This window comes from Aquila chrysaetos, chromosome 6, assembly GCF_900496995.4.
Source record: "Aquila chrysaetos chrysaetos chromosome 6, bAquChr1.4, whole genome shotgun sequence".
In the NCBI taxonomy this organism is placed as follows: Eukaryota; Metazoa; Chordata; class Aves; order Accipitriformes; family Accipitridae; genus Aquila; species Aquila chrysaetos.
The window spans coordinates 31,699,381-31,726,835 of NC_044009.1; the positions used below are offsets into that span (position 1 = coordinate 31,699,381).

The 27,455-nt window shown below is 37.8% G+C and overlaps 1 protein-coding gene across 6 annotated transcripts in view; it reads left to right on the plus strand.

The window, feature by feature from the left end:
- Nucleotides 1-2,596: 2,596 nt before the first annotated feature.
- The window catches only part of LRP2 (LDL receptor related protein 2), a 135,106-nt gene continuing 110,247 nt past the window's right edge, over nucleotides 2,597-27,455 (plus strand). For all 6 annotated transcript variants that reach the window (XM_030018645.1, XM_030018647.1, XM_030018646.1 and 3 more), the window contains exons 1-4: nucleotides 2,597-2,848; nucleotides 22,135-22,242; nucleotides 24,406-24,528; nucleotides 27,062-27,178. In XM_030018645.1, the coding sequence (XP_029874505.1) occupies nucleotides 2,755-2,848; nucleotides 22,135-22,242; nucleotides 24,406-24,528; nucleotides 27,062-27,178 (442 nt within the window). In that variant the 5' untranslated portion in view covers nucleotides 2,597-2,754. The remainder of the gene's footprint in view (nucleotides 2,849-22,134; nucleotides 22,243-24,405; nucleotides 24,529-27,061; nucleotides 27,179-27,455) is intronic.

Below are 27,455 nucleotides of genomic sequence, written 5' to 3' on the forward strand. Positions count from 1 at the left end.
AAAGCAGAGTTCACTGAACAACTGCATTGCCTATGTTTTCTCCTCTAACCTTTTAACAGATGTAGTCTGCATCTTCTTAAACCTGAAATAATCAGCTAAAAATCCCTAGATCTAGTTCAGTCAGACAACAATCAGCTGACATTTCAGTCAACAGGAAGCTGAGAGGGAGAGGTATGTTACACCGGCATGGGTAATTTTGGATGTAGTTATGGGAAAGCCTTGAGGTGTTTTGAATCTGATCTTGCAGCTCTAGTCTTGCTGAAGTCCCATTTGATGGTGTCGAGCGAGACAGGGTCCCTTTGGTTGGATGATGAGGTGCCATGGTAAAGTGAGAGGAGGAAATTTTAGATGAAGTAAATGGAGAACAGTATTGTCCTATGCTGGCTCCTTAGGGATTATCATTCTTCAGCATGAAGCATCTGGGCCGATCAGTTAACTTGTCTCTGAATGCAAATTCTGAGTGCAAAGAATAATGTGTGGGGAGGGCTTGACCCACTGTCTCAGCACAGGGCTTCCCCTCACTATCAGCAGCGTCTCCACCATTCCTGTCTGAGAATCCCTCTTGCCCACCACCCTGTGGGAAGTATAGATGCGTAGAAATGGTAATGGTGAATGGGGCAGGAGCACACCTTCTGGCTGCCAGCTGTGTGGGAGTGAAACATAGGTAGGTGCCTCTCAAAGCTTGTATCCAGGTCACCTCAAACCTACAGTGACGGAAGAGCGCACATAGCTCCCAATCACGGGTTGCAGCTCCCAAGCACTGTTTGCCCTGTCTGCGTGTTGCTGGGGTGTGAACTGCTTTAAACAATTCCCCTTCTAATTAAGTACAGTCAGTCTGTGTGTTGGCTTTTCAGGCACCCATCTGTACAGAGTAGATCTGCTTGCTCCCCTCTGAGGATTCCTTCCTTCCCTCCTGGTCGGCGTTGTTGGAGGATTAAAGCAGCGGCGGCCCCATACACAAACGCAGCTGGTTCCGTTTGGTCAGCCTGAGCCTTGCTGTGAAACCACGACAAGAATTCCAGTAAGTTGGCAACACTGAAACACAAAGAAAACAACAATAGGAAAAGTCCTTCCGTGCAGAAAGGAATGTTTCAAGCACTGTTCTCCTACAGTGAAAGGAGAGAGGGTGGGAGGGAGGAGAGAGATTTGAAGAGGGCAGGTCCCCCCCCCTCCCCCGGCAGCTCTGGATCTTGTGATGGAGAGATCTTATCCTCTCTTTGTGATTCAGAGGTGCCAGGAAGCTAATTGAATATTCTGATCTGCCCCCAGTGTTTCTTGTGGCTTGACCCCGGTGCTGTGTCGTACCACTACACCAAACAGCCCTGAACCTGCATAAATCACAACGTTGCAAAAGCCTATGCTCCACATCTTCTCCCCCTTCTCCCGCCCCCGCCCCCTTCCTATCCTGATAGATAGAAAACCTTTACGGAAAGGTTTAGGGGGATTAGCGTCCTACAGGACCTGGAGAAAAATCCCTATCTGCTAATAAGCAACAATATATTCCTCCGCAACTTCTGCAAGAATAATGCAGGCACTTCTACCCATTAATTTGAAATTACAGTCCATGGCAAAAAGAAGAGTTAATGCTTTGAAATATTGCTTAAGTTCTGTTGCAGCATCAGCAAACACCCATTGCAGTATAATGAACATGGCATGAAGCTAACGTAAACAATAGATGGAATTTATAAAGTTGGTGTCATTAAAACTAATCTGACAAAGCCTCTTGCGAGACAAATAGACCCGTCTTTCTCCCATGGTATGTATGCACAGTAGTCATTGTTCACGTGTATGTGTGCACACATACAGAGAAAGGAACAGCTTGGCGTATTTGACATCGAAGAATATTTCTGACTAATATAAAACAAAATAGTGATTTAACTTCACACACAGTTTATGTATGATACTTCTGATCCTACAAGCAAAGCCTCCAAAATGTTTGCACTTCTCCCAACACTGCATTCCAGGCTGAAGAATTAGGGTATCTTTATCTTTCTCCTGTGATACTAAGCACTGTTCTACCCTTGTTAGTAGGTAGATGATTCCTGAAATGACAGCAGTAAAACACCGGCAGACATTTCACGTGTGCTGCACACACTGTTGGAGAGTTAGAACCAGAGTAGGGTGTCTTCAGCTGGTATCAAGCATTCACAGGCAAAGCACTTTACCAAACTGATTTTGTCTGCTAAGAAAGTGCAGAAATAAGTTTCATCCCTACAGTTTTCCTTTTGCAATATTTATGTGAGGAATAATAACAACTTTATCCCCTGCATTGGTAAGTAGGTGTTGTGAAGTTTTTCACAGTTGTCATAAATACTTTTCTTGTTTCGAGCATGCCTTTGGAACACTAAAACCTGGGAGATATTTCACTAGCAATCTGAAATTCCCCATATCTACTCAAAATACGCAGCGTGGCACCAACGGACTCTAAGCCTGCAAAGTGCAGGGACTTGGAAGCATCACGCCTATCCTGCAAATTGTGGAAGGAGGGGCAGAGGCAGCCTGTGGCTGCAGGGCCTGGAGCAGTGCCTGATTCCCTCATGCTGGTTCCGGGGCCGCCGGGTATAAAGAGCTTTATGCAATGTCTGGAGGGTGGGAGTTTATAGAAAACGCGATGTCTCAACAGGCGAACACGCCTTTCTCCTGCAACTAGCGGGATAAGAAAAAGACACCAGGCTCCTTGTGCTGGTGCTGTGCAGATCAGCACCCCGGAGTCGAGGAGCCAGCTTCTGAGGGAGCTGGAGCATCCCAGCTCAGATGGGACCTCGCCATCGGATGGATGGAAGAGCAGCAACTGCTTGCAAACTGCTCATATTATTCACTGCATGCATAATGCAGGGCAGTTGCCAAGGTAAGCGCTATGCTCCAGCCTCTCTGGAATGGGACTTGCACCGCAAGGAGCACATCCCTGTCCTGGGGACTTCGGTGAGAAAAAGACCAAAGTGCCTGAAAGTAGAGGGTTAACGGGAGCCGATTCAAGGAGTTCTTTCCAAAAGCTAGGGGAGACAGTTGGCTCTTTCCCGGAGTCATTTGATGGAGTCGATTTCTGTTTGTGGAAAAGGAGGTAGCACCTTAAAAAACACTACAAACACCACCGGCTCTTTAGCTTCACCTCACCTTGGTTTTAAATTATCCCAGGATGTTTCTTCTGATTGTTTTTCTGGTTTGTACAAACTTTTTTTCTGGTTGTACAAGACAGCAACACACAAATGTTGCTAGATTTGGAGGGACAGCTCACACTTTGCAACTCCATGGTCTAAACTCACAGTTTTAGAGATGCAAGTGTGCAGCTTTTCTTGTAGTGAGTACTGCTTACTGGCTGTGGATAAGGTTAAAAAAAAAAAAAAATCACCCCAGATTTTTTGCATTTTTTTCCTTGCGATCTTAGTGCCCTTCTTGCCACTAAAGTGTGGGTGGTTTTGCAGAGCAGAGTTCACCTGCATTCCAAGAGCAGGTTTGGTGACCACTAAAATTGTACCTAGAGCTGTTTTTGAGAAGCGCACAGGCTGCGGCACTTGCACTAGACAGGTTGTGCTGGGGGGGGGGGGGGGGGGGACAGAGTGTATGCGTGGACAGGCTTGCGTACGTGTGGTATATGCAGTCGTTTACAGAAGGCTATAAGAAAGTAACAGATGCTTAGTCTGGAGGACAATAAGCTCCCCTCAGTCGGTCTCAGACGCAGATTTGAAGTTAGAGAGGGAGAACTTTTTCTCTGGGCTTTGCTGTTGCTAGGCGACATCCGGGAGCATGTGACGGGCAGAGCGGGCTGAGTGCCGCTCCTCTGGTACTAATCTGCCTGCTGGGGATGGAGTAGCCGTGTCTCCAGCCCTCTCTCCAGCCTGTGACTGCAGCCCATCTCTTCCCGTCTCCCCCTCTTCGCGCAGTTTAATTGCCCTGCAGTGAAAATTAAGCCTGTCTAGTTGGAGCAAGAGTGGCTGAAGTGCATTTCCTCGGCCCCATGTATTGACCCGGCAGTCCTGCTGGTTGTGTGTCTGTGTATTACGTGTGCGTTCAAATTGTTAATCTGCTTTCTTTGCTCAACTCTTAGTTTAAGCTCCTTAGACAGAATCAAGTAAGTAATTATACAGCAACTGCTGCTAGCAGCTCCCACTTACGAGCAGGGAAATAGCAGATAGCTAATGTGCAGCGGGAGACCTGCAAAAGCCCTAGCCGAGGAGGTCACACTGGGCAGAGTTAATCCTATGCACTATTATTTCATATTGGGTAGAATGGAAGCTGCAGTGCTGATCTAAAAGTTTATTTCTTTGCTCTACAGCCACTTTTGACTGCTCAGGACGTGCCTGGTAAATGACATGACAGGATAAGCAGAGGGAACCTTTGAAGTAGCTAGTATCCATAGGCAGTGGAAGTACAGAAGTTTTTTTACTTTGATGGTGTCCCCTGCCCCTTCAGAGTAGAGTAATTGTGCAAATGAAACAGTATAGTTTTAGTAGTGGGTAACCGATCCCAGTAAAATCTCTGGATAGCAATCTTGGCCACACTGCAATTATTATTGTGAAATATTTGGTATCCTTAAGTTCCAGCTCCTTGAATGTTGAGATCATGTCAGACTCTCGTTAAAAAAAAACAAAACAAAAACCATTAAGAAAATCCTGAGAGCAATTCCAAGGCTCAGAAGGAAAATGGTGAAAATCATATTATCTTGCCTAGTGTTCAGTATTTGCAAAGGTATTTCCATGATGTTTCTGAAGGTTTTTGTTGGCAATACTTGAGTGTTCCCAGTATAAGCTGGATGTTTCCAGAAGTAGTTTCGCCTGAGCACTTGCTCAAATGATAGTATCATGATTCTTCCTTGATTTATCTAATTCTGGATTTATTGGAATTAAACATACCACTTATAAACTGAATAAAAATACTGCCTCGTAACTGCCAGTAGTACAGGGCCTGGTTCTGCAACCTTTACTCTATAAGCCTTGTTGCCTGTGGGGTAACTGTTATCAGAAAAAATTGCAGCTGGAATCTAAAAAACTACCTAAGTGAAGGTAGTGTCAAGAAGGAGCATCACAGGACTAATGTTAATGTTTGTTTTGAGGAATCTCAAAGTGCTTCACGCTCATAGTCATAAACTAGAGACACTGGATGGATGTTGTACTCTCAGCAGTTTTGCAGAGGGCAAATGAGATCACTAGGGCAACTTCGCATTTGAACAATGAGTTCTTTAATGCTACTGCAAAGCATACCAGATCTACATACTCATGCAGTATTTCACGTAGTGTCTGTTATCAGGCTCACCTTATCTAACATGGAAGGCCTGCTGTACTTTTTTTGATGAGGATTTAGTACCTGAGGGTGCTTGAATTTTTTTGTTCTTAATGGTTCAGCACCAGAGGAGCTGTTAGTTTAGTTTCTTTATAAAATCATTCATATATATAAAATCATATATAAATAATTCATAGAAACCTGCTTTTCTTTATAAAAAAGAACACTTCTTTCTAGACACAAAGTATTAAGAACATTCTTCACAAATCTACAATAGTTAGTATTTTTGTAACCTATGTATTTCAGATCACTTAAATTTCCTACTTTTTGGTGTCCCTTAGGTCCTGATGACCTACTTTCAACAGAGAAGATGTAAATTTTCCAGAAAATAAATGTATTATTAGTATTAAAATAATATGAATTATTTAATAAATTACATTGGCATTGATTTTTGTCACCAATTCTGTTAAATTAGTGTGAGTTACAAAACAATGCCAGTATCATCTTTTTTCAGACTTGCATGTACTTACACTGAAATTCTGGCTTTGCTGCAATTTATTGCACAGTACCACATTGCTATGTAAAGGCCAGGATTTCACTGTATTGTGTAGTTTACAATGTTTAAATTGCTGTTTGCCTCCCCTGTCTTTGTGGTGGATACTTCTGAGGATCTTTTTATTTCTTTAGCATGCTTCATGTATGGAATCAAAGACGAGAGATTCACATTGCTGTGAATTATATGGCATCAGTGATTGCTTAGCCAGGTTGTATATTTTCCTTGAGATAATCATAATATTTGTGTAAACTTTTGAATTCTGGGAAATGCAGCTGGAAATGCAAACATCTCCATTAATGGTCTTTCTGTCTACATATATGCTAATTTTTGAATTTTTGGATTCTATATTGAGTTAAGAGGCCAGAAGATCACAGTTAGGTTGACTTCTAGTATTTATTTTTTGCTTCTCTTGAATAACTCATAGCTTACTGACATTTTTTTAAGGTTTCTATTGTTGATTTCAAGATCAGAATACTTTTAATTTAATTAAATTAAAATATTTTTTTCTTTTTAAGAAAGCCCATTATCTGTTCCGTATGGGTGTTGGCAAAATGTGGTTGTGCAGAAACTTTGCTGTAACACAGAAGTTAGTGCATCAAATTTGATTTGCAACCTAAATCTCTGCAATGATAAATCATCAGCTTAAATGCATCCCAGGCCAATGTGACTCAAGTTTGTTACCATTATAAGGTCTCTATTACTCTGAGAATGAAGGCTATTCTAAGAATGGATCTACATGGTGTAATGTCATATCTCAGAAATCACAACGAACATTTGCATGAAGTGAGGCCAGTAATGAATAGGTTCAATAAGACCGAGTAGAGAAATGCTACAGCAGCTCTTTCCAGAATGGCATGGAGAAACATGCTTTTCCATTGAGCATTGTAATAGTTCAATCTCCAAATTAATAATTGAGCATTTTTTAGACATTGCCTTCACTCAAATCTATTTAATCTGTCTGTAGGATGACAAATAGTGATGTTGCTGTAGGCGACAGGCCAGAGTCAGTATTCATACTCCCTTGTACAGTGCTGTGCACGTTTAAATGACAGAGAAGCCTGTCTGTAAGATTACGCCCCTGCCAAGACCTAGTGTTTGAAGACCTTGAGTGAGACTTTCCCTGGGGGCTGAGGATTTGGGAGTAATGAGAATGGAGAAAGGATGGCAAAGAAAATGAATATACCAATGCAGTCCTGACATACAATTTAATAGGTATTGTGCATGACCTGTGTGCTGCAGTGTTCATAATCCTGCACTAGTATAATTTTCTTGGTTTCTCTTGGAGATGTACTCACACAAAATCAAAAGCAAAAATCCCACTGAGTGTCCATCTACCTGGCTCTGAACTAGTTTATTTCCTGAGGGCTGACAATTTAAAAGTACCTATCAGTGAAACACATCATAATCTCACATTTTAACGGATAAGTGGTATTTCTGTGCACTGACAGTCTTTTTTTTTTTTTGTATGGTTCTTTTTAATGAGTATCCCTCTTTTAGTACATCTCTCGAATTTTCTTAATAATTTACTCTTTTTCTGTATTCTATTCAGCAAAGCATATCAGGAATTTGCAAAGTAATCAGCTAAAGCAAAGAATAGAACAAACCACAGAATTTTAGTTAAAAATTGAAAGCAGTAATTGGATGACACCTGGTTAGATTTATGTTCTATGCCAAACGCTAGAATTACAGTAAATAATTAAGCTGCAGGAGTCAAGACAAATAGAGACAGAGCATCTAAGCAGATTTCAACTAGGATAACTGTGTGATGTATGCGATGCTTCTATTTCCCTGTAAGAAAACCCAAAACCTTCTTTCATATATTGAGCTGATTGGAAATTTGAGCAATGAAATCCTACTTTAATCCAGATTTACTTTCCATGTGTTTTGCAGGAAATGAGCAAAGATTCATTTGGGGGAAAGGTAGAATGCAATTTCATTAAAGCCTTTAAATTCTTTTTCTTTTGGGCTTCCTGGATTGACATGAAATCAGTCACACTGTTCGGAGCCTTTCCGTCTCCATATGCCTTCTTGCACTGTTAGTTTATTGCCAGATCAAAGCCCAATGGTGTTTTTTTAAAATTCCCATTTAGCACTGAACCTGGAGGTTCTTCTGTCGATTTTTTTTTTTTTTTTTTTTTTTTTTGTCTGAATACTCTTAGTTTTAATTGAGTGGTAACCAGGCACATTGTAGAGGTAGTTCATTTTATCTTTATGAATATTGGATCAAATGCCATTCAGTCTTCCTACAATACTTAGTTTTAGATCTGAGAGCTTGTGAAAACTCTTCAGATGATAGATAAATATGTAACTCTGAATCACATTGTACTATCAGTCTTTTAAGCAGGAGTTTATAATTGTTTATCCTCTTCTAGAGGTCTGCTTAAAAAGTGCTGGAACCGTATAGCATTTGGATGTTTCAAAGGAAATTACACTTTCTAGAAGGTGTCATTGTTGAAAAACATTAAAGGTCCCTTCTAATTAATGATCTACAGGTTGACATCGATTTAAAGAGAAGTTGATGGTTTTATTCTACTGTGGCTAATTAGCGATGATAATCAGATAATTTGTCAGCTTTTTAATAGCTTACAGTGAATGTGGCAAATAAAGGACAGAGCTGTTTTTCAGATTATTTAAAACTAAAGTGTTTCTTTGTAGAATTTGATAATTATACTTTATTCTTAAAGATACCTTGAGCTGTTTCTAGATGAAGGAATAAAGGTTTCCTCTGAGTCAACCCAGTGCAACTCCATTAATTTCAAAGAAATTATCCCCGAGTTGCACTGATCCAAGAGACAGAAAATAGGATTCAGTGAAGAGTAAACATCTCTTTTAATAGCTTATTATTGTTTAAGATACATTTTGAAGTCCAATTTCTTGTGTTAATGTTCATTTTATTAACTGCCTTTTGCTTCCTTAACTCAGCACACTTTTAGAACAATTTAAGAAAATTAAGTTTAATGAGTAAGCATAGAAATGTTTAATGGAATGGATAGCCTTTAGCGGATTCCATAAGCTTTTACTGTTGGTTTCAAGGCTTTTAATGTTTTCTTTGTTTTGCAATGCTTAAAGTGGATTAGAGATCTAAGGATCACTGTTACAAGTTTTGTTTTGGATTAATGAAATGACATAGAAGAGTTGACTGAAATTGTTCTACTTTTATGACCTGTTCTATTTTATGCTTTTAACATTAATAAGTTGCCTTTGTTTTACAATCAAAAAGCCATATCTTCAGCAAAAGGGCACTGTTTACAGCAGCAGTGTGTCTGCCCAATTATTTTCTTGCACAAGCAGGTCATGATACTACGCCCTGCTGAGTCGAGTCGAAGAATGGAGGTCCATTCCAATAGGGACTCCCTTTGATGGGGATTGCAGGCTCATGCTTTTGTGGAACAAGAAGGATGGGGGTTTTAGTTGTGTTCTGTGCTATTGCTTAAAAAAAAAAAAAAAAAAAGCATAGTCCACAAGATATCCCAGGAGCTGATACATTCACTCATATATTTAGAATCTAGGTAATGATTTTCATCTTCAGAAACCATTGTGCACATTGTCAACTCTAATAAATATACCACAGAGAGTTTAGTTTAGTTTGAGGAAGTAGAAGGCCTGCAGAACTGGAGTACATAAATGTATCTAATGCTCCCAGGGTTTGCCCAGAAGAAGGAAGTTTACTATGTGAAGTTCACATCATTCAACACCAGTGGGAGACCCCATTTAGATCTGATCAAGCCTTTGTCATAGCTTGTCATCTAAGGGTACAGTTTCGTGAGAAGTGATGAGCCAACTGAACAGTTAACTCCTGCTGGAAGCAGGAGGCCCCACTCTCCTTCCCGCCCTCCTCCAATGTCCCATTCCCATGTTGCTGCTAGCCTTGAGTTGCTGCTTGCTTCATGCTAGCACCACTGTTCATCGGACCTCTCGGTGAGCTGCTTTCACTTACAAACCTGGAGGAAAACTAAACCAGACCTAGAGAATTAGGTGGTTTCCTGGTGGCGTAGTGATTTAGAGCAGCATGCAGAAAGGTCTGGTAGTTAGTGGAGTTTGGAAAAGAAAGTGAACCTTGGCATCAAGTAGGAGAAGGAGAGGAGTTGGAAAGAGGGAGAGAAAAAGAGACCCCTTTATCCTATGGTAAGTCAGCGGTTGGCTCAGCTGGCCATGCAACCACTGCCTAATGCTACTGTTAAGAACGTATAGGAAATGATTGGCTAGCATGCTAGTTATAAGAGTGGTCCCATCAGGGTTATAGTGAATCTGTGTTAGCACTGCGGGAAACCCTTTTGTAAAGTTGCCTAGTGTAAACAGATGGCTTGACTTGAATGGGACTGCTCACGTGTTCACTTTTGAGCAGGATTGTAGGGCTGTTCTCAACCTGCAATGCAATAAATGAGTTGGACAATAACCAAGCACATGCTGCTGCAGTTTTTGTTGGCCTTCTAGCTGTGTTAATAAAAATAACTTTTACTACTGTGAAGTCTAATAGGTTTTTAAACCATTTCATGTGAAATAAATGAGCTCCAGTTTGTGTCTGAAATGAGTGACAAAGTTTGTGGTGTCTTCCATATGAATATATGAGCTGTTTTTATTAGCTTGGAAATTTTTACTTTTCTGTATGAAGTCAGCCACAGAATGCACTTCAAAGCCTTACTGAAAATGAATTTTTGTTCCTAGTATTCTGTAAATGTAACAAAGTACTAAAATTCCTTTTGTTACCTCTGCAGTCCATGAAAGATATTTAGTGGAGTAATTAAACTGCATCTACTTCAGTTGTTAATCTGAGCCTTGACAAATTTCTGTTGGCTGATCCAATAGGAAATCTGAATAGAGCCTCAGACATAGTTCGGTTGTGGCCTACCTTTTTGCTCAGGCAGGCTGGCCATCTGCTTCACCGGGAGCTCTGCCTGAGTAAAGAGGGCAACAATGACAATCAGACTTCTTTGGCACATGCAGAAGTGATATCCTGTCATGGAATTTGTGTTCTAACTGTACGCAATTGAAAAAAAATGACAATTTAACAGGGAAATGCAAACCCGCTGTTATTACTAGCTTTTATTAGTTTTGCAGTTTTTAACTTTATTAAGCCTGCCACAGAATGTGTTATAAAATTATTATCTTGCAGGGAAAATATAAAAAATAATAAAAATTTAAAGCTGAACTTTAAATCCTTTAGAAATTGGGTATCTCTTGGATTTGTTTGAGGAAAAAAGAAACTAAAAGACAGATCATTAAATTCAATAAAATAATGAGTAGCAAAATTTAAATTAATTAAGAGTGAGGTAAAGCTCCAACCTTGATGAAGTACTTTATCCATACTAAGACTTTATCACCTATTAGGTAACAGAAACCATTCCTCCCTGGTTTTTGTTTGGTTTCCTAAAGAAAAGATGCTTTAGCAATTGAGTGCTATTTTTTTTTTTTCTTTTTTAAGATGTGCAATACTTTTTAACTTGTTGGCCTATTTAACTTTTTCTATTAGGGGTCAAGAATTCTCAGAGACTTAAATCCCAAGAAAGTTCATAAGGTAGTAGAGAGAGAAACAGACCCAAATTATCACCCCATTAAGAGAAAATCTTGGTCATTAAACTTTCCCTATGGTGATACTGACTCTTTGGCCAGAAATGTACCCGGTGTGGTTGCAATCTTCTTCCTCGCAGGCATTTTGAAAGACCGATGGAAACTATTGCTGAGGAAGAGATTATGATTTAACGGTTGCAAGTCTGTAGGCAAATGCCTGCAGTTCTGTGAGCAACGTTATTTATATGTTGTGTGCTACCACTGTGAAAGTTGGGAGACAACGTGTGCCTTTCCCGTGGTTGTGTATGCTTGCTTCTGGATGTAGGTATGTAGTATGCAGTACTTCTATGCTCTTGTGTTTCCAAGGATGCAGCACGTGTAGGGCTTATCCAGCCACAGAAGCTAGAGCAGGAGACCTTTTTTCCCTGCTCTTCACCACTGTGCCTGGAATGCTGCTTAGAGTAGCTAGCTAATGTAATTTAAAGAATTACTTAAAATATTATGCCTAGCAGCCACCAATGAAGGGGAGGAGCAGCAGAATCAAGCATCCTTAAAAAATCCAAACGGGTGAGTAAACCTGACAGTTGTAGAGTTTGGCTGGTTAGGGGACATTTAAGTAAAATACTTCCGTTGGGACTGACAGGAAGCGTAATGTTTCAGTGGGAGATGATATTTCTTGTATTTATCCTCTTTTGATGAATTCAAGGACTTTGTCTTTTTAATTTGACAAACTTATTAGTATTACTATTTGGGTGAAAGGATTTTTTAAAATTATTTTTTAACTTGAAAACTATAGAGAAAGTATACCACATTTAAAAATGAAATAGCTAAAGGTTGATTTAATTCTTATTGTTCATTTTCAGGTCTTTTAAGATAAAGTTGCATTTTGTGTGAGCATATTGGACAACATTGTTTCAGTTCAGATGATCCCTCCTTTACTCAGGCCTGCCTTAGCAAGTGGAATTTCCTTTTCAAGAAGGTTGATAAGGAGTGACCAGCCATAGCTATTAGCTGCTAGCTGAAATTGAGTTGCTACTGAATAAGGGAGAAACGTGATGAGTGTCAATGCATTGAAAGAAATATATATAGTTCCTAATGTCAGGGGCAGCAGTAAGTAGATTTGAATGTCTATCTAGGCACACTAGAAGCTTGTAGCATATGATCTATCTATTCTGTACTGACACTTCAGTTTTTCTGCTTTTCTGAAAATGTTCTCATATGTTTAGTTTGCAACAAGTAACAGTCACTATTTTTGAAGTGCAGAATGATGACTAAGTACTCTGTGAAGCTTTGGGACATAGCTTAAATTGTCTTTTTTATCTAGAGTCCCACTAGTTATGATGGTGCTACCCAAGTAGTGAAGAATTTTGTTATAGATATGGATTCTGTAGTGGGAAGAGAGAAATACCTTTTGCTTTATGTGCTTACTGTGTTTATTATCTTTAAGGGAAAGTGGTTTATTTTTTGCATGACAGATTTCATTTTTCTTTTAATAATTTGTGATATAATATTCCAGTATGGTTTATGATTTGGTAAAGTGTTATATGCTGTATAGCAATTTTCAATCTAGCACTAATACATAAAAGAAATATAAAAAAATTCCACAATTTCACTGTCACAAGCTGGATTGGAAGGGTCTTACTGAGGCTGATTCCTAGTGCTACAATGACTCATCAGCTTTCAGGAGAGCATGACTGAATTGAATGCAGCCCACCATCTCAGCATGGGGTCTGATTTTGAGAACAAACAGCACATTGGTTGGAAAACGTATTTAAAAAACAGTACAGCTCTCAAAATGAGAATAGCTTCCTGAGAAGGTTGTTTTATGAACTGCTACTGCATCTATTGGACTTTCTCAGTGGTATGTACTGTACATGTTCTAAGTTGTTTAAGCACCTTTTTTTTTTTTTTTTTTTTTTTTTTTTTTCCATTTTCCACACACTGTGTAGTTGTAAATACTTGCTAGTCTTGAAGACTTTCGTCGTTTGGTCATATTCCCCCCACCCCCCCTCTGTTACCCAATTGTTATTCTACAGCAGCCTTGGGGCCATTAGCAAGGTTCATTCTTATGAAAATGCTTGGGATGCTTCCTTCTGTGAGTAACTGGGGGTGTCTTTATTTCTACTGTGTTTGCTTGTTCTTCTTCCTCTTTATGTCATTTGGTCAATTAGAACAGATTTTTGCATATTCAGTGTGCCATTCATGAAAAAGAAGCTTCTGGGATTTCAGAGAGCTCAGACGTGTGTGCTTTCCTAGAGATCCACAGTGCTTGCTTCCCTTACCCAGCTAATGCAATCACAATTGATTTATTAGGATTAAGACACCTAATGTCAAGACAACTGGTTGAGGTTATCCAATTTAGTGCAGAACATGTTCTATACATGTAATGTGTCTGAAATACATTTTTATGTGTGAAAGCTAATCTTTCAGTACTGCAAGTACTGGTTCTCTTGAATTTGGCCATACAGATAATAACTTTACTAAATTATATAAGAAAGGAGTACAAATTGTTTTTATTCATCTCACCTTGGAAAATGCTTTAGATAAAGTTGGGGTTAAAGAAAGTGTCCAACAAAAATTAATGGCTGATTCTCAGTTGTCACTGAAGTATGAGAAGTTTAACAGTGACTTAAATGGAAGTAACCTGGTCTGTTCAATATAAGGAACATTTACTTTTATCAATAGAATCGAGTATCACCTCCTGTCTATTAGAATTAGCCCTTGCTTAAAAGGATTATTTCTTATTCCTGCCTTGTTATAGGACTAAGAAGATGATAGTAAGAGTTTATTTTTTGCTTTTTAAAAAGTGTGTGAGTTGAAGCAAGATTTAAAGGAACTTAATTTTGATTAATTTGCTTATAGTATTGTATGATGGTAAAGATACATAGTTTGGATATGTGCTGTTTGTGAGCAGGTGTGGTAAATAAACTGTCATGATTTTACATTTAAGAAGTTTATTTTTTTTACATTTATGATCAGTGTGAATAATTTTAAAATATTGTATATCAATTTTTACTTGCTTTTTCCAGAATGGCTAGTTTTAAAGTGATAATCTAGAAACCATAGTTATTTTGTTCTGAATACCAGAGCTTTAAGAAAAAAAAAAAAATTGAAAACTGTGAGTTTTTTCTAAAAAGTCCATATGTGGTTTATCAGAAAATTAGGAGCTTGTTCTCTTTATTATTAGTTCAGGCTTATACTTGAGAAAAATAAAATTGAATAATTTGTTAAAAATTAATTTATAAACTCTTTCTATTTTTATCAGGCTGTTTGCATTCATTGCTTTTTCAATTAATAAAGCTAAAGTAAGGTAGAGAGGATGAGGATTATGAATATCTTTAATGTTGCTAGGAGGCATTTACAGTGTCATTCCTTTGAACTTGATGTCTGCAGGAGACTTGAACCCTTTTTTCTTTGCAGGAAAGCTTTCCTGCTTAGTTTCAGTAGATTAAAATCCTGAATTTCTTTAATTCTTGGATTTATGTTGAGGCATTAGCAGAAATGAATCTATAGTCCTTTTATAACTGTATTAACTGAAAAAAACCCCAGTTTTACATAGAATACACTAATTTTAAGTATTTTTAAAAAAGATTTTGCATGTGAGCATTATTAAAATGAGATTTGATGCTTTAGTTTTAACTATGGTTTTAGTTGACAAGTGTCTGTGTGTGCAAGAGCATGCAGACACAAAGTATGGAATATAATGTAGATTTTGCTGTCTCCAGACTTTTTTTTTTACTACTTGGCAAGTGGTTTTGAAAGGGAAATCATAAAAATCTGCCGGTGCTGCAGTGAAACATGGTATTTTTAAGTCCATGCTGAGAGACAAAATTTTCACTTTTGTCCTTGAATTTTTAAGGTGCTTTTTATTAAAAATCAGTGAGTAAAAATTGCAGGTATTGGGTTCTGCTCTGACAGGCAAGATCCATTTATTACAGCTTCTGACACCCATCATTCCACTGAACTCAGAATGTGGTTCACTCAAAATTTCCTCTCCTGTGAGTACGGAATATCTAGTTTATTCATCTGAGATGGAAATAGACTGCATATCCAGGTAGGCTACAGAAACAAATAAATGAGCAAAGATTAAACTTAAGTTTCTCTTCTGTTTTCATTTCTCTCACCCTCCTGATATTAGTCCTGTTTATAATCCAATAATATAAAGTTCTACATGTGAGTGGATTTTTAGGCAGAAGGGCTAGAAGTATCATTTTCTGCTGTTTGGTGGAGGAAAAGCTATTTTATTATTGTCATCAATGGGTTTTTACTAATTTTTGAGGAAGCTGCGCAGCTAGGACTTGGGAGCCAAATCTCTTAGTCCAGTTAGTGTCAGTGGAGAACCAGATCTGTTGCTTCAAGTTTAGTCCTTTATCATTTCCACATCCCCCCCTGTAAAATAATCTGGAATAGTCTGTATGATTTGTGTACCAGAAAGTTTTCTAAAATGTCTGCATCTTTGCTTAGGGGCTAGGGAGTGCATAATAAAAAAATCAAATTAAAGAAACAAAGTACTTCTGCACATGCATCACATGATGTTGTTGGCATTCAGAAGAATAAATGGACTCAAAACCAGAGTAGACAACTTTTGTGAAGAGTAATGCATTTATCCCTGTTAAACACACCAGAGTTAAAGATGAGTCTCTGGCTAGGAATCCTTCCAACACCAATTGGTAGAAGGTTGGAGGCCCCTCCATAGGAAGGCTCAAGGTCTGTGTGCCTTGTTTCTTGTGCTAATAAATACACCAGCAAAACTGAGTGTGCCTCTCATGTACTGTGACTTCCTGGAGTACTACTGGAGAAACTGTAGAATATGAATATGCGTTGGTGAAGGGAAGAACAGCACCATTTGGCCTTTGCTGTTGACACTGGGGCACCCAGGTGAGTTCAAGTGTCTATCATCTTTATGTTGCAAACTATCTACGGTATGACCCTTCTTTTTGTTAAGTGTTTGTACAGTGCAAGGCACAAAGTCCTTGATCAGGTACCGAGTCTGTAGATGCTATTTTAGTAATAACAATCTTGTTATAATATGTAATTGGATGACAATTCAGTAATAGAAATCCTATGCTTCCCTATTAACATTGTAACTCTGTCTCTCTGGCAGTGCAGCTCTTCTGTTTCAGATTGTCCCTTGACTAGTCCCCTGTCCACCTATTAATCTGTATACAAAGATCTTGCAGTCATGTGAAGTGGGTGCAGACTCACATTTGTACTGTCTTTGTGTTGATATTGTCAGTTAAAATTATTTCTCTAATACAATTTAGTTAGAGACATGTAGGTACAAAAGACGTTCTGGGTTGCAAGGTCTCGAACGCTGAAGATAAATCTTGTACTGCTTTCTGGAATACCTATTAATGCTTGTGTGGTCTGTGTTTTTTTAACCTGAATAGTTTGTATTAAATATAATGGAGTTTGCAGAGTGTAGAAAGACTGAAAGTTAAATATTCTCTCAATGTATATGAAATTTAGCATAATTTTATCTGACTTTTTCTTTATATTTTAAATAATCTTTGTTCATTTGCCTATTATAATTGCTAGCAGACTACTACTTTTCATTATCACAGGGCGTTTTACAATAATAAGCAAAGGTTTTTCCTGGACTGTGGATTTTATTTTTTTCTTCATTAGTGTGGGGGAATAGAGATGGAATTTCCAGAGGTGCGGCTTCCCCTTCCTGAGCATTCCAAAACCTCGGGCTGTTTGACATGTAATTAAGCTAGGCAAAAATCTGACATCAAAGTGTATGGAAGGTGATTCGTTGTGATTCGTCTACCTGCAAGGCCACTGGAATAGACTGTTCTGTTTGAGGGCTGAATGGGAACAAAGAGTACCCTTTGTTGGAAGGCAGAAAGGGAGAAAAGGGAGCTTGTAACTTATTTTTCTTTTTGTAAAATTTATTTGGAAGAAGCTTGTAATGTACGGTTTGTTTGTGCTTATTTGTTGAAAAACTGCAGATGTATTAAAGGTGGAACTGTTCAGTTGAAAAAATACTGCCTTGGAGAATGTTATTCTTTTAAACATAAAAAATCTGTTGAGAGAGATGATTCCTGAAGTGTAAAGTAATTGCAGCAGCGTCAGATTCATTTTTGAGTGGACAGTTTGAGAGTGGTACAATCTACCCTAGGCTTAATACATTCTTCATTACTTTAAATCTTTAATTTAAGCTTAATTGTTAAAGAGGTGTTAGCAGTTCTCAAATGTATTGTGAGCACCAGGGAGAAAGAACGAATGAGGGATTTTGGCCTATTCTGTATAGTCAGAATAGACAGTCATGGTGCCCTTTAATCTGTGGATGACGAATGTAATTAAAAAGATTTGTAGTCAAAGTTAAAAGTATGAGGGACTTCAAGGTTGAATGGGCAGGTAGAAAATGTATGAAAAGAATTACAAAAGACTAGAACTGTTCAGAGATGAACTGAAAGGAGTCTAAAGTAATGCAAAGAGTGGCAGAGGGTAAGGCAGTATTGGTTTCCATTATAAGCCGAACATAACATTCTGGTTTTAATACAAGAGGATTGAATTTAAGCTTTAATTCTCAATCTAAATAATTCTACACAAACGTATTGGGGAAAATGAAGCACAGAGGAGGTTGAGAGGGTGTAAGGGACTGCCTTCCTATTGAAGACTGTAGCCGTATGGGTTAAACCACTGTGCTGTGAAATGCCTGAAGCTATTAACCTCTCTCTCTTCTGCTGGAGTTCCATATGACTTAATGTGACATTGAATAACATTGATTAGTGGCACGAAGGTTGACTACCATCCTCTAGTGGCAGTGGGGTATGTCTTTGGCAGCAGTTTAGTTTAGGATACTTCGTTCCCATGCAGGCAACACTTGTTGGGCAAAACTTGTCTTGCAAAACATAAGGTAATTGTATTGAATAGTGCTTGTATTGCATTATTTCCTTTGGTAAGAGATACATTTATTTTTAATAAATTAAAAGCAAAAAAAGGTATTCCATTTGGTTAGTGTTTTGTTCAATCTTTGCTCTGGCAAAATCACTATTGTGTTGCTTTATTCCAGTGGAAAATGACTACCTGGCATAATACTTTTGCAAGTAGCTTACCCAGAGCCAGTAATATTAGCCTTCTTGGTTTTTACCTGAGCAAATTGTGAATCTTAAATATCCACTCAGGAGTCTCTTATAGGAGAATCCTAGGCACAGTGAACTATGGAAAGCCCAGTGACAAAGTTAGCATAAAGCCCTTTAAACATAGTAAGTATAGCAGGAAGTTTAGAAATAGTGCTTTGCGCTATATTTTTCCAGTGATGCTTCTGATCTTTGGTTTGCATTTTTCACTACTAGACTGGTTAATATTAAAGATTATATCATATATTTCTTTTTTCCGTGGTGTTTTCCTGAATATCTTATCTTTCAAAATTATTTCTGTTAATGCCCAGAGATTCTTCTTTATATATCTTCTGGTGTGATTCATAAGGTCTGCCATGCATTTTTTAGTCTGTGTTTTAGTAGTGCTTTAATCACAGTCAGAAGACTAAAACTGAATTATAGCAAAACTAGAGCAACACCAAAAATTCAATCATTTCTGAATTTTGAACTTTCAAAAGTCCCCTAGATTCTTTTCTATTAGCAAATTTTCAGCATGACAGTGAAGACTAATTGTTTTACTGCTTGTTTTTAAACTCGGTGGTTATTTCCTCCAGCAATCCTGCTAACAGGATTCTGTTTGCCTGAAAGAGGTGTCTGGTTTTACCAGCATCTGTCAGAGTAAATCAGAATTTCTATGGAAATTAGCTCGTTAGTATTAATTTTTGGCAATGTCTGACTGATTCATGAGCTGCCTTGCCATTAAAAAAAAAAAAAAAATCTCTTATTGAGAGAAAAACCTTCCATAAAATTACTAATGACTAATCCTTCAGTGAATTGGGGCTTCAAATAATGGCAGTAAACAAGTGGATACCCCTTGTCTTCTGACAGTCCCCACTCTTGCTGAAACCTAGGTGCTACAGGCTCCCATTCCATAGCATATACCAATGGAAATAGCCCTTTTGGACTCAATGTGCTTCCTCTGTGGATCATTACTAGTCAGTCTGAGTAATGCCTGCAACATTTTTACTTAAATTAATACTGTTTAAAATGTATAACTAAATTAATAGTAACTAAATCACAGTTCTTCACACCTCATACATTTCCAGTACTTGTTTTTTAGCAGAATATATACAGTTAAGTTTCAAGAAAATGGTCTCTGTAGTTGGCTATAGTAGTAAACCCGGTTATTGCTGACATGGTTATTTTTCTTTCATTCTGGATATTTCTCCTGGGTATTTGTAGCAGTAATTTTGTAATCATGCATTTTCCCCCTGATTACTTTCTCCTTTATCAAAAATAGAATTGTTTTTGTTTGCAGTTGAAACACAAGCTTTTTAGAACCTTGGTGAGAAGTGCCCTTCATACTGCAGATTACTTTTACTTCTTCCATATTACTTATTTTGAAAAATTGTCTTTTTAATGTATTAACATAATTTTCTTTGTTCTAAAGATAATATAAAACAGTGATAAGTGAAGTATCAGTCTTTCATATTTTTTTATAGGTGTTTCAGAGCTCTTTGCCTTCAGTTATAAGTAAGCATGGAAGATAACATTTGAAAAGCCTAATGCCATAATTAAATGAATTATAACAGGTCTGCTGAAGAATTGTATAAACGGACATTGATACAGAGCTTACTGTATGTAGGTGTGAGCAAAGTATTACAGAGTGTAGGAGAACTGCGTGATTTGCAGGTTTTCTGTTAACATTTAGTTACCATTTCTCATACTGTAGAAAGGCTGCTATGTTTATAATGCTTTCTAAAAGGTTTATCAGTGTTATCTCCTCATTTTTATCACTATAAGGGTATGTTTAACTATAGTAACTTAATACAAGATAGGCAAAATAAATTAGCAGTGTTGTACATAGTGCTTGAAATTTTTTTGGCTAGTTATTCTTTAGAAATAATATACAAATTGCTCATATTGCTTGTTTATAAGCTTCTGTTTCATTAGAAATTCTAATTGTGTGGATGCAGATTTAATTCTGTATTGTAACTTCTTTTTAATAAGTGGCCATGAATATTCCAGTGGTTTTGAATAGCAATAATATACTAAATATACAAGCAGATTTAGTATTTGCTTTGCATAGTAATTCCAATTGATAAATGGTGGTTTACGTGTTGTGTTTATTAGAACTTTAACTGCTAATCTCATATGGAAATGTTGCTTTGTAGGGCAAAATGCAGCAAGAGGGCCTGGGATTCCAGAGTGAACTTGTACATTCCTTCAGGGCATTTTTGCAAGGGAGGTTGTTGTGTTTTGAAGGTAGTTGATAAGAGACCTGCACCACCAACCCCAGACCTGCACCACCAACCACCATCATGCATTAGTCTATAGAAGGTATTTGGGTGAACATACTCCTGTACCACTCCGTACCACCATTTATCCAAGTGAGATTTTTGACCATTTGCAGGATACATTATAAATCAGGATGTCACTACCAGACAATCAGATTTGAACATTCCTTGCATAAAGTAGCTTGCCTATATCCCTTAGGAATACATCACTTAACTGTGTTTATGTGACAGTGTTGATATGGCTGGTTTTACACGAAAGTTAGGGTAGCGTGTTGTTTATGTCATCATGAATTCAAAAAGTAGCTGGTTGTGCTTTATGTATACTGAGGTTATCTTCTCTGGACAAATCACTCAGAATAATTGAAAGATGTAGTTTTATCATATGGCTATTAATTAAATCAGGAAACAGGATTTTTTTTCATCAGAGTTGGGCTTTCCTACTACCTCAGGTTTTTTCAGTGTTGCCTTCTCTGAGGTGCTGACAACAGATTAACATGAAACAGAGCTCTGTTGAACCTAATTATGTTATAGCTCATTGTTTTGGGGACCTATAAAACTGTTCACTCCCTTTTTATGAGGCTGTAGTCACAACGGAAAGCCATAAACAGTGCATTTTCTCTTTCCTACGGGACTGGAGATTTCATTAGTTGACTCTAATAAAGGCCTGATCCAGCTGCATTTACACCTGGGAATGAATGCTTCTTTATCAGGTCTTAATCCTTAGTAGGTCAAGCAGGAAGGAATGACAGCAGGATAGCTTTTGATCAGCCATAAATGTCTGAAAGCTTAATTTCTTTTAAAATTATTTGCTATTCAAATGTTGACTGAAGACATGCTTTCCTGTACTTCAGAGGAAAGATTTTAAATATTAGGGGCATTATTAAAAACCAAAACAAAACTAAGATCTTTCTATACTTTCAAGCAGTCACTGCTGAAACAAGATTTTCTCATCAGCTAAGGGGATTATTCATATTACTATTTTTTTAAATCCTCAGAGACTCTGGGGAGGACTATTGTTTAGCATGTTTAGCCGTTAGAAATAATGTGGAAAATGATACTCTACCTTTATTTAAGTCTATACTGCTTGTGAATTTAAAAATGGTACATTCCTGCTAAATATGTTTCTGTAGTATAGGTGCTCCTCTGAGACTTGTTTGGGTTATTTTTCTGGTTTTGTTTGTTTGTATAATATACAAATATTAAAATTATGGGAATTTTCTAGCAATTTAGTTGGGAAATGTCCTGTAAGATTTAGAGCTGGTTCTTTTCTTTTTTTGGTTGACTGGGTGTGTAGAGATCTTTTATATATATATATATACACACACATATATACACATATATACACACATAGAGTTATTTATATTTTTGTATTTTTTTAATATTATTTTCTTTCTTTTGCATACTATAAGGTGATGGATAGATTACAGTTGTTTGGCATGAATGCACTCCACTGTCTGTTTCTGTATGCTGGTACTGGTATCTTGTGTGTTACTCTGCTTTACCACAGGATGTGAGCGGGGGCAGTTTCGCTGTGGAAATGGTCGCTGTATTCCTGCAGACTGGAGGTGTGATGGGGCTAGAGACTGCTCAGATGATACAGATGAAGCTGGTTGTCGTAAGTGAAACAACTATAGAGCAACTTTTTTTTAATATAAGAATACCGAGATCCCAATGTGCTCAACTGTACCTGTGGTACAAGAACGAATACTGGAGGGCGAGAAAACTCCTGGTTCTCTTGAGACGACTGCAGAAACTGCTTAAGAGTCATATTCCTTGAGTCCTTTGGCTTTGGGTAGTCAGAAAATCAAGTAGTGCTCAACTTCTAACATGACTTAGCCTTCTCTTAAAAATCTGAGCATCCAATAATGCCATTTCATTTGATGACTAATGGTCTAAGTACATGTAGAAATGTATTGTTTTCTGTTATTGCAGTAATCCTGAATATTGAATATACATACAGCTACCACAAGCATCCCAAATCTTTGGATCTTTCGGGCCCTAGAAAACAAGCTATACCTACTGCACCTTAAGTAGAGTCTTGGTTAGTTGTCTTAGAGTTGGTCGTGTTATCCTCAGTGCCAGCAGCTCAAGGACAACAATTGCATTCAGATGGACTGTAATATCAATGCACAAAGATTCTCTCAAGCTGAATGTTAAAAAGCTGTGAAAATGAAGAAATTCCCTCCAGTCTGTTTTCAGGAACTCGCCTGCATTTTATCTTCTCAGTTCTAGTGTTCTCTGAGGTCTTGTGGGCTGGTGCAGTTATCAGCCCACTTATAGGTTAGGCTAGTTTTTGCCCCTCAGCTGATGGGGAGTGAGAAAGACTAGTGTATGTTTGTTCTTTTCACACTGGATTGTTTCTTTGCTGCTTGACCCATATAATAATTGGAGGTCATTCACACAGCTTGGCAGTCTGATTTGTTGCTTAGCACTTTAGTCAGCTCCAAAAAAACAGTGCAGTTCTGGATGAAAAATGCCTTAAACTGGCAAAACAAAATGATGTTGTCCTATAGCTTGCTATTTCAGCTTAGTTCTGAACTGCAACTGGAAAGAAGTGGTTGGGCTTTGAACAAGGAGTGGGTAAAATTTACGTTGACTTTGTGAAAGATAAAAAAACCCCCGACACTTACTACATTTGTCATAGTTATAAGCATGAAGTTGAGTTGTTCTTATTTTCATACATGTGATGAATTAGGAAGATGAAAATTAAACTTTTCAGTTTTTTTCAGTTAACTGTGCTTTTAAAAACGATATGTTAATGTGCCATAGGTAGTGGGGCACATAAGTGTCTAGGAAGATAGTTTTAAACTGTTTAAAACTGGCCTAAGGTTAAAATTATATTACAAAATTATTCTTTGGTTCTCAAAACAGGAGTTGGAAAAAAGTATGCATGAGGTGCATTGCCTGTAGTATGTGATCAATTTTTATCCCTGTAATTACTTTATCTCTAATGTAATTTTGTACTTTTCAACTCTAAATCTACAAAGTGATTTAATTTTCTCCCTTGATGCATCCCATGAGCGCAGAAAATGGTTTCTATTTGACTTCACAGTACTGCAAAAACATGATCCTGAGAAAAAAGATGGTTAAGACCAGAGTCCTATCTGCTGGATTGTGTTGGGCTAGTGATTCTTCCCAGGAGTATTAAGCAGGGATGGAGTAAGCTGTAACACAGTTTGAAACATTTATTTTGATCTTTCTCTCTAATGGCTCCCTGTTCTTTGGCTATTTGAAAAGTTCAGAGCTGGGACAACAATAGTCAGATTGTTCTGACGTGACCCTCACTTTTGCCTCATGAATTCACAGAGAAGAGTCATGACCTTGTTTTGAAAGACCTTCTTCCTACCAAGGATAGAACACCTGAGGTGGAGTAAGAGCAATTGAACAGACCCCCGTAAGACTAGGGAAGCTAGCATGACTCCATATATAAGTGAAAAAAAAAGAGGGTCTGCCAGAGGGCAGTTCAGAGCCTTAAGCTTTTGCTGTGACCTGCCTTCTAGAGGAGCTTGTGTCTCCAGGGGAGGATACAGAACTCAAAATTCATATGCAGGAGTTCACTAAACTAAATTTTGCCTTTCAGCATCCTTCTGCTGGCCCACTTTCCCCTCCCTGCTCTGTTCATTTTCTTTGGTTTGTCAAATGCTTCATACGTTTAGGGGAAGTTACAGTCAATTGACACTTGAACCTTAGGTCTTCTTTTCCCTTATTTAATTGTTTTCTTTGAAAGTGCTTTCCCAGATGTCTGTGAAATGACAATCTTTTTCATTGCTTACACTAGCACAACCTACCTGTGAGGGAAATCAGTTTCAGTGTCAGACTGATGGCGAATGTATCCCACAGTCATGGGTTTGTGATGATGAGGAAGACTGTGAAGATGGCTCAGATGAGCATCAACAATGTCGTAAGTATTTAAGTTCTAATTTTGTACCAGCTTTGCGAAATAAGGTAATTCACTAGCAGCATATTGAGAACACACAGAAACAAACCTTCTGTAAGTACAGCTTTTACCAGAAGAGTCCCTCTAAAGTAATTTCTAGAAAAGAAATAATCTGAAATCTGAAATAATAGATAAAATACAGAAAATATGTCCAAAAAGACAACTCCAGGTCTTGAAATCTGAAAATTACTGATGTTTCAGTTGATTAAAAAGAGGAAAAAGGGAGAAAAATATACACTGCATATTAGTTTTATAGTTGATACAAAATTTAGTGGTTCCAAAAATGGTGAAATATACATAATACTCTCATGTCCAAATACTGTCTCAGTCACAGAAAAAGCTGCTTTATTCATTGCATAACAAAATTCACAGTGGCATCTCAGAACTATAAAAAAAAAAGTTAATTTCTTTCTATAAAATTTTGAAATTTGTATGTATATAAAAAAGGAGGAATTATCAGTCAGTTGAAGTAAACATTGCCTTGTTCCATCTTCAGTGAGGCTATTTAGTGGCATTATTATTTAAAATGACCAGAGCCATTCTTTCTCATATTCAGATAGGAGGAATACCAGAAGTCCTGGTATGGGGTGAAAGTCTAGTCTTTCATTATCATTTGGACAGCTTAAATTTAGGACATAATTCCTATTAGTATTTCACTTTTATATGCTAAACAGCGTACTAATCATGTTTGAGTTGCTGTTTTAAAGTGTTTAAGGTTCTCTGTATATTTTAGAGCAAAGGAATCATTTAGCAGCCTAACTACCACTAGCCATAGGCTCTTTCTTTTTTCAGTATTGATAGCAAGATAAATACTGATAATAATAAAATATGTTACTCTGATTTTTTAATTTTGTGACTAAGCAGTTTAAGGGCTACATACAGTTGAGTATGTGCTGAAGTGATGAACAGTGAACGGAGATGATTATTGCACCAAATTACATTCTCTGCGTTATTGCATAAGACAGGAAGAACAAGTGTTGTAGTGTTCTAAAGAACCAATTTCCTGCTACTTCTAGTATTAGAAGTTACTTTAAGTGATGAGGATAAAATTAATTCATTTTCCTTTTGATTCTATGTATAATTTTTGGATACATTCTTTAAACTGAACAGCTCTGGAGCTACTCACTAACCCCCTTGATTCTGGGGAGGTTCACAGGTTTAAGTTTTGGAAGGATTTTGCTCACAGGCTTGGTTTGTGCTTTTATATCTTGACACTTGTTCCCACTGAGGATGGAAAAATTGGAGTGAAGGTTAACTGCCTTTTCCTCCTCTCTTCCTCTGAGAAGGTGTCAGCACAACTGCTGGTTATGTTTTAACTAAGGAATCTATAGATACAAAATGCAAAATGAGCAACAGCTCTGAGCTGATTTTTGCACCGGGTCACTGTAACATTGTTCTCCATGTAGGTGTTAATCATGAGTGTTAGTAACTATACAGTGGCACTGTGCTGCTGCTGTTTTTGACCCATCTCCTGGTATTTGTCCTTATTCTTCTAAAGGGACTTTTTATCTCTGTGCTTGGGAATCCTGGAGGAGCTTTTCCTTCTTGAAATGTTAAAATTTTTTCCTGAGAAAAATGGCCGACAGCTCTGGAAGTCACACATGCAGAATTGAAACAAATTTGTTTTAGTTTACTCTCTTGCTTTTTTTTTTCCTCATAACACTAGTATCCCACTAGCTGATCTTACTTTGGGAACACTGCTGACAGAAGAAGGAATAGAGAGGCCCTGTAAAGCAGTAGACCAGATACCAGTGTATAGACTGGGATGGTGTTGAGATATAGCATGAGTTTGAAATAAACAAATGTGCAGGTGGCAGAAGGGAGGAAAAGTTAGCAGTAATTTCACCCTTCAGCTGTATCTTCACAGATTCAATTAATTTGCCTAAGAAGAACAGAGAGTTTAATTTAGCTGTAGTGGAATCAAAATGGTATTGTACAGTTTTATGTGGTTGCTTTTCAGTGATGCAGCTGTCATGAGAAGAGACATAATCATTCTTGATCTTCTATTAGTTATGAATGTAAAAATATTCCTGACTATTGAGGCCCTGGCTGTATCAGAAAGCAGTGCCTTACCTCCAGCTCTGCTGTGTTTACATTGTGGCATTCTAGTTGACCAAATAACTTAGAGTTACTGACAGATTTTGACCCAGTAAACAAAACAATAGAGAAAACTTTAAAACAGTGAGAATTGGTAATTTAATCTTTTAGGCAGAATAATTATAAGGAGGTAATTTTTAACCTCTAGAGGTCAACCCCTTCAGTGCAGAAAAGCAGTGTCCTTGCAGGCTACAGAAGGCCTCATAGAGCTATGTTATCTGCCATGTGCTTGTCAAGTGTTCTTTAATCTCCTTGACTACACAAAGGTACAGTGGGAGAAAGTCTTATGCTAATATTTGTGAGAAGGATGGAGTAGTTAAAGAGGAAGAGGGGAAAATACTCATCTGCATAAAAAATCTTGGTTGATGGAAAAGACTGATGGAGTCCCTGTTTCTTGCAGCGGGAAGGACATGCTCAAGTCAGCAGTTCACATGTTCAAATGGACAGTGTATCCCAAATGCATACTGGTGTGATCGAGTAAAGGACTGCACTGATGGAACAGATGAAAGAGTCTGCCGTGAGTCTTAACTCTTAGCACTAGATCTGGTTTCATCTCATCCCTCTGTGGCATTTTAATAAATGTGTAAGATTAAAGGGCTTGTTGATGGACAGGATGACCACAATATGCTTCTTGTTACAAGAGTTTCATTTCAGATTCTTTTGTGTATTAGAGCTGATGTTCTGATACAGATCCGTTATTGCAGAACTCAAATGCAAACTGCTACCATAGGATCAGGGCTTCTTGTTTGTCATTGTCTGAAAGATAATTAATACTGCATTGGAAAAAAGCAACC